The sequence below is a fragment of the Xiphophorus couchianus genome, chromosome 15 (assembly GCF_001444195.1).
Source record: "Xiphophorus couchianus chromosome 15, X_couchianus-1.0, whole genome shotgun sequence".
NCBI lineage: Eukaryota > Metazoa > Chordata > Actinopteri > Cyprinodontiformes > Poeciliidae > Xiphophorus > Xiphophorus couchianus.
Genome location: NC_040242.1, coordinates 8,816,864 through 8,832,199, shown reverse-complemented (window position 1 = coordinate 8,832,199; position 15,336 = coordinate 8,816,864). Strand labels below are relative to the sequence as shown.

The 15,336-nt window shown below is 37.5% G+C and overlaps 2 protein-coding genes across 3 annotated transcripts; one reads left to right on the top strand and one right to left on the bottom strand.

Moving 5' to 3' along the window:
• The first annotated feature begins 1,077 nt into the window (after nt 1-1,077).
• On the top strand, nt 1,078-7,066 carry efhc1 (EF-hand domain (C-terminal) containing 1). Its single transcript, XM_028039624.1, has 10 exons — nt 1,078-1,286; nt 3,007-3,219; nt 3,306-3,593; nt 3,706-3,864; nt 4,791-4,977; nt 5,147-5,364; nt 5,487-5,633; nt 6,282-6,495; nt 6,650-6,802; nt 6,968-7,066. Exons 1-10 carry the CDS (start codon nt 1,224-1,226, stop codon nt 6,979-6,981), a joined length of 1,656 nt encoding a protein of 551 aa, XP_027895425.1. The 5' UTR covers nt 1,078-1,223; the 3' UTR covers nt 6,982-7,066.
• A 216-nt stretch (nt 7,067-7,282) lies between these two features.
• Nucleotides 7,283-15,242, bottom strand: tram2 (translocation associated membrane protein 2). 2 transcript variants are annotated; one of them, XM_028041268.1, is made up of 11 exons: nt 15,042-15,242; nt 12,956-13,019; nt 12,656-12,765; nt 11,688-11,804; nt 11,504-11,562; nt 10,622-10,706; nt 10,330-10,400; nt 10,068-10,172; nt 9,806-9,949; nt 8,138-8,295; nt 7,283-8,036 (listed from the first exon to the last, which is right to left on the bottom strand). In XM_028041268.1, the coding sequence occupies exons 1-11, from the start codon at nt 15,159-15,161 to the stop codon at nt 7,960-7,962; spliced, it is 1,110 nt and encodes a 369-aa protein (XP_027897069.1). In that variant the 5' UTR covers nt 15,162-15,242; the 3' UTR covers nt 7,283-7,959. The 2 variants fall into 2 exon arrangements, with proteins under 2 accessions (XP_027897069.1, XP_027897070.1); XM_028041269.1 differs by lacking the exon at nt 15,042-15,242 and adding an exon at nt 14,200-14,352.
• Between the last annotated feature and the right edge of the window lie 94 nt (nt 15,243-15,336).

Below are 15,336 nucleotides of genomic sequence, written 5' to 3'. Positions count from 1 at the left end.
CCAGCTCTGCACAATAAACAAGTAGGCTACACATGTATAAGTAAATTAGAATCCATTGAAAAGTTCATTTGTACAAGTCAATCCGTTCAAAAATGAAATTCAATCAGAGTGGCTTATTTCAAACATTTGTCTCTGTTAACTTTGATTAATATGAGGTGCAGATATATATATATATATATATATATATATATATATATATATATATATATATATATATATATATAAACTAACCTTTTGGGTTATTTATTAGCTGTAAGTCTTATTCATCAAAATCAAAAAAAGTAAGCTCTTGCTTTTGAATTCAACTGTTGACATGAATGAGATATTTGATGATATCCTAATTTATTGAGATGCATCTCACTAGCTGACATGTAACCTGCTTTTGTTTTTCAATCACATTGCCAGTTTGATAACATAAGCTACTGCCTTTGGCTTTGTAATATTTTAACAGAGTTTTGTTACAGAACACACAGGGCATTTCAGAGTTATTATTACAACGGACCAGTCCACATGGACTTTTATGCCTACATGATAAATAAATTAAACTTATCTGTCAGAATAAATTATGTCATATGTGCTTTAAATAAACTGTGTTCAAATTAAGTGATCATCCACATTGCCTTTTCTTTCTATTTTTTCTTCAAAAAAAAAAATTTTAAATATGCTCTCTTTACCAAATAAGTCAAGCACTTTTGGTCTTCATACACTGTATGTTGTTTTTCTAATTTAGTTTGTAGCCAGGTCATGTTTGTAAATGAGAAGTGATACTCAACAGCTTACCTGGATAAATCAATAAATAGGAGACAAACAACTTAATCACATCTTTATTAATAGAAGGAAACAAGCAACACAATGCAACTCCAGTCAGTTGGGGTCAGACAGTTTTGAGCTTTGTTGCCACCTGCTGGTTGAATAACAGTTATGCAACTTGTGTTATACTGAAACAAACTTTAGGCTGTTGTGATAAGAAATAACAGTTTTGAAATCCGTATTGATTCATCAGCATTAATGTCTGTCTTGTGTCATTTTCTGTGTGGCTAAAAGAAAATTCCGCGTTTTGCTTTAAAATTGTTTTCGGTTTACCGTTTCCATAGATACCATAAACTAAACAGTGGAAGTGTTGTGCAGCTTCTCGCTTCAACGAAATCGTTTTAATTTCATAAAACAGGGAATTACCAGACCTTTAGAGTGAGGGAAATTTCAGAAGAAAGTCGATACAGAAAATGTCCGCCGAGTGGAATAATGGATTACCATTTATACCTGGATACACATTTCGGGATCTGTCGGTAAGTTGTTAAACATAACTTTTTAAATTATTTTTTTATTATCTTTGTTAAGGATTTAAGGTCTTGTTTAAGAAGTTCAATTTCATTCGTAAAATAGCTTTGTGTCTCCCGGTAATGAAAATGCAGATACCGCATTCCTTTAAACAGCAAGTCGGGGCTCGTTTAACTTAAAGGTCCGAAAAACAAACGAATTTCAGAGCTAAAATATTTTCCCCTTAACATATGAGTATGTGGGAATTTCTAGCTGCAGCGACCCAGTTTTCAGTAAGGATGTCCACACAGTATGGTAATTTCAAGACATTGTCAGGGATAGATGAATATAAAACAAGTTTATTTAACCTTTACAATCCAAAATGCCTTTTTTTTACTCTCAGTCTGAGTAAATAAAACTTGTTTAGAGCCGTAAATCTTACATGAACATTAGAAAAAAGAAAGAAAAATGTCAAGAACCACCACTTTACTTCTTTTTTAGGGTTTAAACTAAAGAATAGCATAAAACCTTGAGGATAAATACTTTTTCTTTTTTGTAAGGTCTAAGAAAAGTACATCATTTACAACCAAATGGCATGAAAATTGATCTAAAGAAATAGTACTGGTACTTTTAGGGTCATTCAGTTTTGGAAATTCATTACAGCCATTCCATGAGGGAAAAAAACTACTAGGAACTCATATTGTTATATCTATATGTAAAAACATTAATTTGTTCTTCATCATTTTTAACTAAAGTTACCAAAACGAACTGTAGAATTTCTTTTAACAGCCATTTGCAGCTCTGAAGCCACAGATTGTTGACCCCTGGGATAAAAACAAAGCAAGGAAAATATTTTCCATTCATGGAATTTCAACATGAAAAATGTTTGCTGACCTAGAGAATACACATGTCTGTTATCACAAAGAATAGATGGATTCCAGCAATCATCTTGCTGGAGAAGCAACTTGCTGTCATTCATTACGTAAGGACATACCACTAAGCAAGTTTTTGTTGTCAGGACTGGGAAAAGATGGTGTCACCGTTCCTCTTTGACAGGAAATTATCCTTAAAAAGTGAAAGGTGAAATACCTCTAAATAATGATGTCTAATGATATCTAAATGTGTTTGAAATACAGTTTTGGGTTTACCAAAAACAAAGACAGACTGGCTGACTTGAAATAGCCGAAAGACATGTCACTGAATGTCCAATGTTGATTGGCATCATTCTGTAGAGAAAAAGATTATAGGTGAAAAAATATTTAAGACACACGCCAGTTGCCTTATTCAATTCAGTTCAATTCAAAAATACTTTTCTAACCCCAAAGTGAAATTAAATCATTTGAACTTCACTGCCATCAAATTTATCCCAATGTCAGAAGAAGCAATTTTATGACAAAAGAAGAAAAAAAAAAAAAAAACACCCACATGTTCCTTTCAAAAGAGACTGTGGGAGCAGGTCCTGGGTTTTTGTCATTGCATCTGATTAAATGAAAAGACTGCCAGCATCTAATTTATTGATTTTTTCCCCCCTGAGGGTGGGGTTATTGTTACATATTTAGTTGTTTGTAATCTTTCAACTCTTATTTTTCTGTGCATATGAATGTTTTTGATCTTGCAGCTACATTTTGTTATGTCATTGCTCACACTTCTAATTGTATTCATGTACATGCTTAGTGTTGGTAAGTCCAGATTTATACTATTATTTGGCTAGGCCTTTGTCATTGACTTCTCTGTGGTTTGTGTGTGCAGAAGACAGCCTTCCATCGGTCCCAGACACTCGGCTATAAGAATGGCTTTATTCTGCCTCGTCGTCCTTCTGTGGTCATTGGGAAGGAGGTTCTAGCATCAGAGCCATTAACTCACCACGATATTGATAAACTGTGCTTTGAGGCGCCATGTACTGTATATGATAAGCCACAATATGAAGAATTCATTCCAGCTCATGTGGCACTCGATAAGAAGGTCTGAGATCACAAAGAAAAATATCGATATAGGTTAGCGTGTACTTTTTTGTTTTTAATACCTCTTTCTTGCATACCATGTTTTAGGTCCTTCGCTTCTATGGATACTTCTTGGAGGAAATCTTGAACTCCCCTGCAGAAAATTACCGTGTTCGCTCCGTGACCATTTACTACTACCTTGAGGATGACAGCATGTGCATCATCGAGCCATCAGTGGAGAACTCTGGGCTACCACAAGGCAAGCGTATCAAACGTCAGCGTTTGCCAAAAAATGAGTATGGGAATTATTACAACTGGAAAGATCTCAACCTTGCTATGGACCTGGAGGTCTATGGGTCCAAGTACCGCATCACAGACTGTGATTTGTTCACTAAGGTACAGTAATTACCTCCTCTGCCTACCTCACACAAAAAGATGTAGAGGCATTTATAGGTCTACTTTTGGAAACATACACACTCTTTGTCTATGTCTCACATCCTCTGAACAGGAATTCATGGAGAGTGAGGGCATCATTTTGAAGGAGCCAGAAAAAATACCAGAAGATCATTACAGCAAACGCCGTAGTATCAAACCAATCCTAGAACATGTCAACACCAGCCCTGCCAAGTTTGAGAAATTATACCGCTTTCTTCATATGGACTCCAAGGTAAATTCAGGGCAGATGGGCGGATCATTTCAAGATGACAGAAAGGGAACAGCTCAAATAACCATTTGTTACAACCAAGATATGCTACAGAAGACGAACACACTGAGTGCCATGCCTGTCAACTAAGAACAGCAAGCTGTCGCTACACTTCACACAAGTTCACCAAAAGAGGACAATAGCAGAACATTTTGCTTGGTTTGATAATCCTCAGCTCTAGCTACAGCATGTTTGTGTCCCTTCCTTGGATTAACTGCAGCTGGTGATGGTATAAACGTGTGTTTTAGATTTTCTTGAAACGTTTTGGGTGCCTTGGTATTAATTGACCTTCATTTCAGTGCCAAAGCTTACAGTGGTACTTTTGCTGTCCATGTCCACCCCTTTATGAGCACACTATCTATCTTCTTAGGGAGACTTACAGTAAGACAGTGATGCACCAGAGCAGGAGACTGGACAAATCAGTAACTGTATGGTGTCAATGTGGACCAATATCTCGGAGAAATATTTCTAACAACTTGGTGACAACATGCCACAAGGAAATAAGGCAATTCTGAAGGCCAAAAGGGGATTTACATTTGTTACCTGGAGAGAGTGCCAAATAAAATTGGGTACTAGTTGCATGATACGCTCTGACAGAGAAAACACAATAATTTCTAGAAAGACAAAAATGGGTAAAATAGTTTAAAATACACTTCTCTTTTTTCATGTTTCAGCAATAATTGTAGAAATCAGTCTATAAAACACTTCCGTCTTTCAAAGCGGAATTCTTGAATTCAAATCCTGAATAGTGATAGAGTTCTCCATCTTTGAATGGCAAGCATGAATTTTGAGTGCAACTACTTCATTTTTTTAGAAGGCATTAATATGATCTTAATTAACTGTTTAATTAATTAATTGTATCTTAACTCCCTGTTTTGATTTATGGTCAGGTGCTCCGATTCTACGGTCAGTGGGTCGAATGTGATGCTTATCAGAGTCATACCTGGCCTGTTATCATTCACTATTACCTGGTAGACGACACTGTGGATGTAAGAGAGGTTCATCAACGCAATAGTGGCCGCGATCCTTTCCCTCTTTTCCTGAGCCGACAAAAGATACCTAAGAAAGTCAAAGAAGGTAGGATGCTTTAAGATGTGTAAGCAACTATGTAGCTATTGATATATGTACGGTAAATATTTTTTGATTTTATGCTGAAATATTTTCATACTTAATTTTTTTTTTAAATGCTCAAACAACAGATTACTGCATAAAATGAAAATACATGATTAAATTCCACTTCTTTAAGAGACCTTCCCTAGCATTGTGATGGAGATCTGCAAGGACCTTGTAGAGGAGTACTATTCCCCCAAAGACTTCCAGCTGGGTCAAAAGGTGAAGCTCCTGAGCCATAACTTCTTTTTGTACGACTGCGACGGCTTCACTAGAGAATATTACCAGAAGAATTACCCAGACATGGAGATGAAAGCTGTAGAGATACCAAAGATGGAAGATACATCAAAGAAGGTATGGCTTTGCTGATTTGCAAAAACTCCCCCCGCCTCATAAAATCTACCTTCTGTTGCTCATCATAAATCATACACCTTTTAGATTATCTAATGTTAAAGTGTGTTTGTTTTCGTCCAAAGACACAGGCGATTCCACCCTACAACGGATTTGGCTCTCTTGAAGACTCTCTCCAAAATTGTTTTTCTTTAGTTCCTGAGCCTCCCAAACATAATATAATGAAGAGATTAGTAAACAGCAACAAAATGCTTCGCTACACTGCCAAGCTGGTGAGTTACCACTGATGGATAATAAACTCTGCGGCAGTAGTATCAACTAAACGTACAGTGCTGCTCAGAGTTTTACATTCGCTTGTCATTCACATTATTGTCCCATTAATTTCAGACTTTTAATGAACATTGTGATCTTCTGTTTATCAGAGTGGAATATTTACAGGTTTGAAATAATAGAAAGCCTCAAACCTTCACTAATATTTTTTGTAAATTTGCTTTAGCAAGTCAAAGAAACTGTACTCATATTTTGTAGCTGTGTTCATATTCATGGCCTGAAACTTTAACACACCTGAGAGTTTCAGCAAGACAATGGTGTAAAACTGATTTTAAGTAGGCTACCATTAATTTCTGGAATTTTAACCTTTTGTGGATTAGAGAAATTTTGTAGTCAGCTTAATTAAATGCGAAACTTTCTTTCATTGAAGCCGTTTGTCATATAATTATTTTAACCTGGAAAAAGAATGGTAGAAAGGCACAGTTAAAACCTCAATCAATTATGAAATTAATGTTCAAAATGTTTGTATGTAATATTCTGACTGGCACTGTAAATCAAATAGTAAACTACGCTTACTTGCTATGGTACATTAAGGAGACACTTAATGCTTCAGTCCCTCCAGACTTAAGTTTTCCTTCACTGTCCCTCAGGAATCCCCATACCCTGAAGATAGAGACCGGCGTTTTATACTGTCCTACCACCTGGACACTGACATGATCAGTATTTATGAAACGCCAAGGCGCAACTCTGGCGTTATTAGTGGGAAGTTTCTGGAAAGCTGCCACATTCCCAAGCCAGGCTCCACTGTGGATAATCCTGTGTACTACACACCTGCAGACTTTGTTATTGGAGCCACTGTGGAGGGTAATCCTAATTTCAGTCCTGAAAGATTGTTATGAAGTCATGAAAATTTTACAAGTCTTGCTATAACTGTGCCATAAAGATATCATACATGGATCATGAGCGCTGTTCAGTAAGTCAGTTACAAGACATTAATACAGAGCTTACTGTTTACCAGCTTTCGGCCACCGCTTCATTCTGACCAACGCAGACCTCTACGTGCTTAAATACTTGGAGTCCAACTCAGATCAGGTCCCTTCTCACACTCTGGAGTCACTGAAACAAACATTAGGAGCAGAGAAGGCGAGCAGCATGCCAGTGGGGCAAAAAGGTAACCATTAAATCTGCCTTTTTTCCCTCTAACCTTTTAAACTGATTTTAAACCTCAGATTCTCCATCTGTCTGCTTGTTATGTCCTCCTTACATACAGTAGATGTCGCTCTTTCCACATAAATTCAAACAAATTAAGACTTAATGCTTCTCCTTGTTTTACCAGGTGGAGAAAAATAATCCACTCCATGACCGGAAGGAAATTGTGGATTATTTCCCCTCCCCCCAAAGGCAATGAATAAAGATTTATGCAAATAAAATGAAATTGTAGTTCTGTGATTAATCTAAAGTCCTTCACTGAAACACAAAATAACTCTCAGCTGGATACATACCAGCACAGTGTCATTTCAGATAATTACTGAAATCTCAGGCTTCATGCTGACAGGGTTTCATAAATACATTGTTGTCCAAGAGAAAAACTGAAAAAGAAATCCAGGAAACATTTAAAAACAATAATAATAATGATAATAAAAAACATCCGTTTCAGACCAATGTATTTTTTAATAAAGTAATTGATAAACAAAACAGAGGGGAAATAAAGGACATGAAATGGCATGCGGTAACATCCACAAAACATACTTGATACAAATCTGTTAAGTGACCAGTGACAAATGCATGATATATAATTTTTTTCTTTTTTTGCTGGTTAGTTTATATCGTTTCATCAGCAACGCTTTTCTGCCCCGGCGGAGCAGAAGGGAAAACAAGCCAAGCCGGCTCACTAGTATGAGCTGCAGTACAGTACTTATGTTTGAGAGTATGCAAAAACACATTCAACATGGACACAAAGATAACATGTGCAGCACACAATACTCACTTCACTTTCTTTTTTTTATTTGTTGTTTATGAATCATTAACGGTGTGCCTTAGTGTTGGATCGCAGGCTGTGTAGATGTACAAAAAAACCAAAAAGAAAACAAATACTGATACAATGAGAGGAATAAATGTCTGTTGGGCTCAAAGGAAGTCCTTGGATTTTCATATTCCAGCATTCAAGCCAAAAGTCTGTAGTTACTGAGTCCCTGTATCATCATCACAGGACATTCTCAGCCAAAACTTTGTGACCAGCGGCAGCTCTCCCCCTCAGCTTCACTGCTGTGCTGATGAGAAACCTTAATTAGGGATGAAGTCACCGTTGAGGCCAGGAAGTCTGCCACCTCAGGGGGATTTGAGCTTCTTTGTCCGTGGTGAGACGCCATTCTCAGCTTTAAGCACTCCGTTCTCATGATAACCAACTAGCAGGGAGACAGAGGAGAAAAGTTAAAATATTCTCTGATGCGTCATAAAAGTTAGAGCGAGACAAGTTGAATCAAGAAAAATTATCTCAGGAGCTCACATGTGTCCCTCTTTAATTGCCGTACGGGTTGTTTTGCGGTAGCCTTCTTGCGGACGGCTTGTTCGTGTCTGAACTCCCGCCAGCGCCTCAGCTGGAAGCGGATAAACTTCCAGAGGAGCCAAGATTGAGTCAAACAAACCACCAGTAGAACTGTCATCCTGAGCAAGACCAAACGAGAAAAGATTAGTGCTGCTGCCATCAACTCTGACATTCTTTCTTCTTTTTTTTTTAATAGGCCTGGTAATATTGGCCAAAAGACCTTTTTGTGCTGGGAGTCTGGATTGAAAATTGCGATGTACAAACAGATTCGAACTAGCTGGCTGGTTGTCATAAATACTCAAAAAAAACAAAAATTAACAAGTCAGTAAGTTAACCTGATGCTAGCATTTCAGTACACCAATGTTGGATGATGCTCCACCTTTATCAATTTCTTATTAAAATAAAATCAAAACTGAGAAATTAACATTTCAGCCACAAACGTTTATCAAGCTCACACATGATAAAGACCAGAAACTCTTTAATAGGAACTGATTCAGTCTGATAAATAACATCCTGTTGTCAAAAGGCTTTAAAAAATCCACACCATCCATTACCCATAGACTCATTTAAGAAAAACAAGATTTACAACACATTATGTCATAGTTAGAAATGTAAACATGAATATCCACAGAGACAATATATATTAATTTAGATGGTATAAATCCAACAAGCCTCATTCTGTTGAGTTACTTACTTAATATCACAAAACTGCAATGAGGAAATATGATAAGCATCATTTAATTGCTCTTCAACTGAATAATCCATACTACGTATGCACATTTCTGCTTACCAATGATTTGTTAATGTCGTTTTGTATTTTCAGCATAGTCCAAAGGAGCAAAAATCACAAATAAAAAAAATGATAGCACATGATGTTGATGTACACGCTATTAATGGTATATGTTTTATGTTGGTGAGGTGAAACGAAAAATCTTTGGTTCTCACAGTAATATTCCAATGTGCAGTTTTCAAAGCAAACAGTTATTAGAAAGGGGAACCAAGCATTTTTGTATCTTATTTAACAGTTTTCTTTTTAAATTGAACAAGATCTTCATATTTTACTGAGGATTAAAGGGGAACCTTTAAAAACAAAACACAGCTCAGGTTCACACGTTAAGAAAAGCCTATACTTTTTTGAAAAAAAAAAATAAAAATAGAAGGTGAACTTAAAAGTGAGCAATTTTTTTCAGTTTGGCAAGTAAATCAGGACAATTCTTTTTCAAAGCTGTCTTAATGAGTTGGCTCTAGATGTTTTTCTCAAACGATAAAACTGACTAATAAAGAGTGAATGTTTAAGTAGAGAAGGCTAAAAAAAAAGTTTTTTTTTTTATCAGTTCATGAACTTCTCTTTCACCCACATCTCCAAAAACAAAACAAAAAAATGACTCTGCATTTTTGTCCAGTTTCACAATTAGATGCGACTGCTTCATACGCTTACAACCACTTCCAATTTAAGAGATGTTCTAATCATTAGATTGTAGTTTCCAGATGGTCTGATCCAAACATCACATTATACATTTTTCAGCCAGTCTTGTCCCAGGCACCCATTTCATGTTAAAGACACAATGTTTATTGAGATCATTCGGGGGGGGGTTTCTATTCGTCAAAAAAGCCTAAACCAGGGCTCACCTTATCAGAAGAGTGTTGAAGTTCCCCATCTCTATGTCCAGCCCCTGGTTCTCACAGCGGGCCAAACCAAAGCCCACGGCGAGGAACATCAGGGTCAGAGTGGCCATCCGTGTAAACACGAAGCTCACCGCCCACAGATCAAACCTGAACCAACACAGCAACGTGGCATTTTTCAGATTCACCCTGCATGAGGCTGCATTAATGCAAATTAACCTTTTACAGCTGAACGACTTGGAACCTATTTAGGAAAGAAACCCCTTACATTTTCTGATGATTCTCATCAGTGAAGTACAGGAGTCTGGCAATGTGGAAGCCCAGTTCTGACACGTACTGGAGAAAAAGGAGCACCAGACCCACACGGCTCAAACTACAGAAGAGAAAAAGATCGACTTCAGGACGTACAAGCAAAACCACACACCAACTGAGCTGGGTTATCTTAGCACTTTGCTCTTGTCAGAACTAATGCAAACTTCTTCACAAACCTTCTACACTTCACTACCACATTACCAATCACAGACACTTACTTTAACAAATAAGCTACAGAGATGTGCAGCAGATAAAGGCAGATGTACTGCAGCTGACGTGGAATCTCCTCCTGAAACAGAAAGCAGAGTTATTTTTAGAAACACACCCGACTCGCCAATCTTCCATGAGATTGCCCCCCATTCTGTTTAGCACATCTGATGAGATTGCCCCCCATTCTGTTTAGCACATTTGCAGGGGAATTATACAAGAAGTCCATGGAAAGAGTTCTAAACAAAGCTTATCTAGTCCCACTCCAGAGCTCCCCTTGTTCCCAGGGCCTCCTCCACTGACCTTGCGTACTTTCTGGAAGTAGAGCTCCGGCAGAGCGTGGAGCCAGTAGGCCAGCTGAGTGAGGTAGAAAAACTTCACCTGAAACCTTGAGTGCAAACACGGAGAACGGCGGGAGAATTAAACAGAAGCAAAACAGCAGCAAACATGCTGCAGTTGTGTGTGCATAAACGAACACAGATGATTCTTTTCCGATCAGAAACATACAGCGCGCTAACTTTGGTGGTGTCGGCCACTTCGGCTTTGTTTTTTATTTTGTTTCAAGGAAGGATGTTGTTTTAACAAACAGTTTTGAAGGTCTTTTCTGAAGCTGTTCTTTGGGTCATTGGCAGCTTCTTCTTTGAAATAGAACTCTTCAGAGGGGAATGAGGTTTTTAGGTGTCATGCAATTAAAAGACTGAACTCTGAATTGTTCAAGCATAAGAAAAGGTTTCCAACAATATGGAGGACGCCTAAACCCTCATGTTTAATTTGAACTCATACAAAATCCCTTTTCATTTCTTAGTTATGTTTTCATAAAAACACTGTTTACAGCAGGTCATGTATTTGCCAGTTTCTACATCATCGAAAACTACCGCAAAATATTTAATTACTAAGCTGTAAAAAAAATAAATAAATGAATGATCTGCAGTTTAAACAAAAAAAAAAAAAAAAGAAAAATGTCAATTCTGGTCAGGATCCAATTTGTCAGTACATCTCAGATATTATACAGGTGACCCATTATGAATAAAAATTATCTAAAAGCATATTTTTCAGCAGGACTTTACTCAATTACATGTAAATTCTTATTATTTTTATGACTTCTACTTAATATTCCAGTGTACCACCATAAGAACAAGCAGCTCTGTATTTATTTGTAAAAGAGTAAACCTTGTAAATATCTACCTGAGGTGTAAATGCGGGTAGTTCTCCCAAAGGCTGCTGGGGTGCAGAAGATATCCTTCCTATTTAGAAAAGATCATAAAGAACAAATAAAACCCTCTAACTGCCTCATTTCTACATGTCAAAGTTAGGGAATATTGTGGAGTATCAATAAATGAGAAGTTATACCAGTAAAATCTTTACTCACTGTAATGAGGATGTAGAAACTCCACACACTCGACACTAAATGGAACACACCCAGCTGACCTGACTCATTAAACTTGGTGTTTTTGCTCTTGGACAGGTGAAGGCGGCGGTTCACTTTCTATGACAGGAACAAAACAACAGATCATGTGAGTGACACTGGATCCTGTCATAATGATCGTCACTGTCACTGTGGTGCACAAGGAAGTGTCACCGATACAAAAAAAAAAAAAAGTAGGGCAAGAAGAGACAGGCGATACCATTTATGGCTGCTGCTGACAAACACTCCTCTAACGGTGTACTGTGTTCCATTCAAGGCAAACAAAAAGCTGATTTAAGGTGCTAAAATAAAATTCATTTGTCCTGGTTGTATTTTAAGACAGATCAAATATTATGTGACTTTGCTGTACACAAGCAGTCTTTTTTCTGTGTTTAAAATAAGCTTGAAAATGTTTGTGATGTACTGTGACTCATCATTACGTGTGCACAGGTGAAAATTTTCTGACCTTTGGAGAGACTTGAAATACAATCTTTCACACTGTCATAATCACATTACATTTACCAATTTGTATGGAGCCCAAAAAAATTCAATTTCATTTCTGGTTATTCTTTTACCTGCTCCTCTGAATTATGCATATTGTGTTGGCCTGTCACATAAACTCCTAATCAAATACAATTAAAAAGTTTTATGAATACCTGTTAAAGGCAGTGAGGTCATCAGAACATTTTTAAATACAAAACTTGGTGTTTAAGAAATGATTTAATTTAGCAAAGCTGGAGAAAACGTATAATATAAAGGCAAACATTTGCAATTTTATATCAGTAATGGAACAAAATACATTTTCTTGTATGTATTTTATGCACATAGATTACAATACAGCAAGGTTTTTGTTCCATCTTGCAACACAGGTAAGGACACTATATAATGTTGTGATTTACAAATGCATTTTGCTTGGCAGTTTAGGTGCTTACATCCAGAAGATACTCCTGAACTACAGCATGGAGGATGATAGTGATGAAGAAATAGAAGAGGATGGTGGCACAGTCCTTCCATCCATAATGATACGTAGTCACCTCTCCCTCTAAGCACACAAAGGAGGGGAGAAACACACAAAACACATAGTCCGGTTTGTTAAAACATCCTGTAGAAGTTGACTGCCTTAATACACCATGATGACAATAATGCAGAATGTTCATATAAAGGAATATTCTGCATTTAAGTTAGAAAACAAATGTGTCCATGGTCTGAAATATAATTTCGTCACCTCTTACCTAGTGATAGTGTGGTGATGTTGTACTGGGGCTGAATAAAGAGTATGGCTGTCTTTGCTGTTGCCTGAAAAGAAGGACAAAAACAAGTAAGTGATCTGAGTAAAAAAGCTTCAATAAACTGGTCTTCAAAGTGTTGTTATAAGATGAGATCAGGACAGTGTCAACAGGAGGAGCAGAAAGACGCAAGATGAACTGAATTCCTACGGACAATATGTTTGTTAAAGACATAATCAGGAGTACTACACAGGAAAGACCAGATACTTGAGAAATTTTTGTATGAGGAATTTCCATAGTATGATGCTTCCACTATGGTGGTGAAAATACTGTGATATGTATACAAGCTAGAAAGTTCTATTTCAATATTATCCAATTAGATCACCTTTGTAGACCTGTTTGGATTGTTCCATTGACATGGTCGGTGGCGAACTACAAACAGAACTTCTTAATGCTTTCATTAAAACAATTATAGATAACTGCCGTAATACGATCTGAATCTGTTTTACGACTGAGCTGTATTGGAATTATTCAGACTAATATGAACTGAATTTGGACCCAACTGTGATCGGCACAACTGTTCTGCACCAATGTAAACCATTCCAACATGGTTGATGATGCTGCCATTATGTTTTACAATTGAGATGGTGGGTCTTAAACCATGTACAGTGTTAGGTTTCTGCCACTCATGGTGTTTCGACTGAAGGCCAAAAAGTTCAGTTTAGATCTCCCAGCATCTTCTTTCCTATGTTTGCCAATATGGTCTCATCTAAACAAAGTATCCCCCTTTCACAATCACAGGGTCAGAATCTGACTGTATGACTGGGAGTCAAAGAGTGAGTCAAAAAGAGTGGATTGGAATTTGGACAAATTATACATGTTTCCTAGTCAAGTGCCTTGAGATAACATTCATTGTGAAGTGGTGAAAAGTCCAAAAGCTAGCCTCTTAAAGGACAGTATTTGCTTGCTTCTGTTTTACGCAGTCCAAGCTGCCAAAGCATACAGGACTGTTGAGAAAGACTTGGTGCTCTGCCATCGGATTAACCATCACAACAACTCACTGCTTTTGTTCTGTTTGCTGGGGGTATTTGACCTATGGGAACAAGATCTGAAAAATCAAGTTCATATGAAATGCACAGTTCCCTTTTTCTTCTGAAACCAGAAAAAAAAAGGAAATCCCCCTTCAAGTTATTCTCAACTCGACCAGATGTGTGATCACAACCAGAGTTCCGGACAGAAACTTTAAATACCCGGAGGTGGGGACATGATGGCTTTAGCAGGGTGCTAGGAGAAACAGCTCCACCATGAACCATCCAGCTGAATGTCCTTGCCGAAATAGCGGCTGGTCAAAGCGGTCTTTGGAGCTGCTAAAGCCAGAGTGGCCACAAGCAACGGATCAGAGTGAGACGTGGCAGTTAACTTAACAGATAAAGCGCGCGGCTGAAAACGTAGTAACTTCCGTTACTTCCTTTCAAAATAAACAGGAGCGGTTTCAATTACAATAAAGCGAGTGCCGTACTTTTATTTTGAAAATAGGAGCAGCCTAATTTCCTGTATAATTTTGGGATTTTTGCTACAGTTCATAAAGTTTGTTACAACACAATGTTTACTGGAATTAAGCATATGTTAAATATAAGAAAATCTATTCATCTTGACAGGAAGCAAAGCAGGTAACTACGGAGTCATTTTGTTTATGCAAAAGAAATCCAAGAACCCCATTAAAGATACTTAATGCTAAAAGCAAATATGTAATATTTCACTTTGAAAACCAGATTCCATAATGTGCCTTGCAGTTTTGTTCAACACTTATCTAAAGCAGTTTTAATTCGTGTATGTCTTCGACCAGAAAAGCAGCACTTACTGGCAACAAAAGTTGTAAAAAAAAAAAAAAAAAGTACATGAAAGAAGGTAATATTCTCGTTCTTATCGGTCGGTGTGAACGAACCTCTGATGCACTCTGCACGTAATCGATAGAAACAGAGATTTTCAGCTCACACATCAGTGCAGGAACGCACACAGACCTGCATTCTTTAAACAGCTGAGAGACAAACAGAGACGAGGGAAGAAAAGAAAGAATCAGAGTTCATCTCACCTCAAACATCAGCCCGATCAGAATGAAAATCACCAGGCTGAACACGATGTCGGCATGGTTCTGGATGAGAAACTCCTGGCTGAAGAACGGGTAGCTCTTGTTTCTCCGGCGAAATGCCATGTCAATTCACTGATTTTATAAATCTGAAAAAAATTTTCGGCTCTGCGAAGTTCAGGAGTTAACTTTCGCGGCGGTTTGCGCATGCGCCTCATCTTAAAGGGCGAGTGTCATAAATACCTTTAAGGCCATTTAGGTCTCACATCCTGCTGAAAAAAGGTAATTTAAGCACGAGTCT

Excerpts from the sequence above, each read along its gene's own strand:
- tram2 (XM_028041268.1), bottom strand. The coding sequence starts at position 15,161 with ATGGCATTTCGCCGGAGAAACAAGAGCTACCCGTTCTTCAGCCAGGAG. Across the intron at positions 9,950-10,067 it reads GATGAGAATCATCAGAAAAT|GTTTGATCTGTGGGCGGTGA; the intron begins GTAAGGGGTTTC and ends GTGTTGGTTCAG. Across the intron at positions 8,296-9,805 it reads TTCAACACTCTTCTGATAAG|GATGACAGTTCTACTGGTGG; the intron begins GTGAGCCCTGGT and ends GGTCTTGCTCAG.
- efhc1 (XM_028039624.1), top strand. The coding sequence starts at position 1,224 with ATGTCCGCCGAGTGGAATAATGGATTACCATTTATACCTGGATACACA. Across the intron at positions 4,978-5,146 it reads ACCTAAGAAAGTCAAAGAAG|AGACCTTCCCTAGCATTGTG; the intron begins GTAGGATGCTTT and ends CACTTCTTTAAG. Across the intron at positions 5,634-6,281 it reads TTCGCTACACTGCCAAGCTG|GAATCCCCATACCCTGAAGA; the intron begins GTGAGTTACCAC and ends ACTGTCCCTCAG.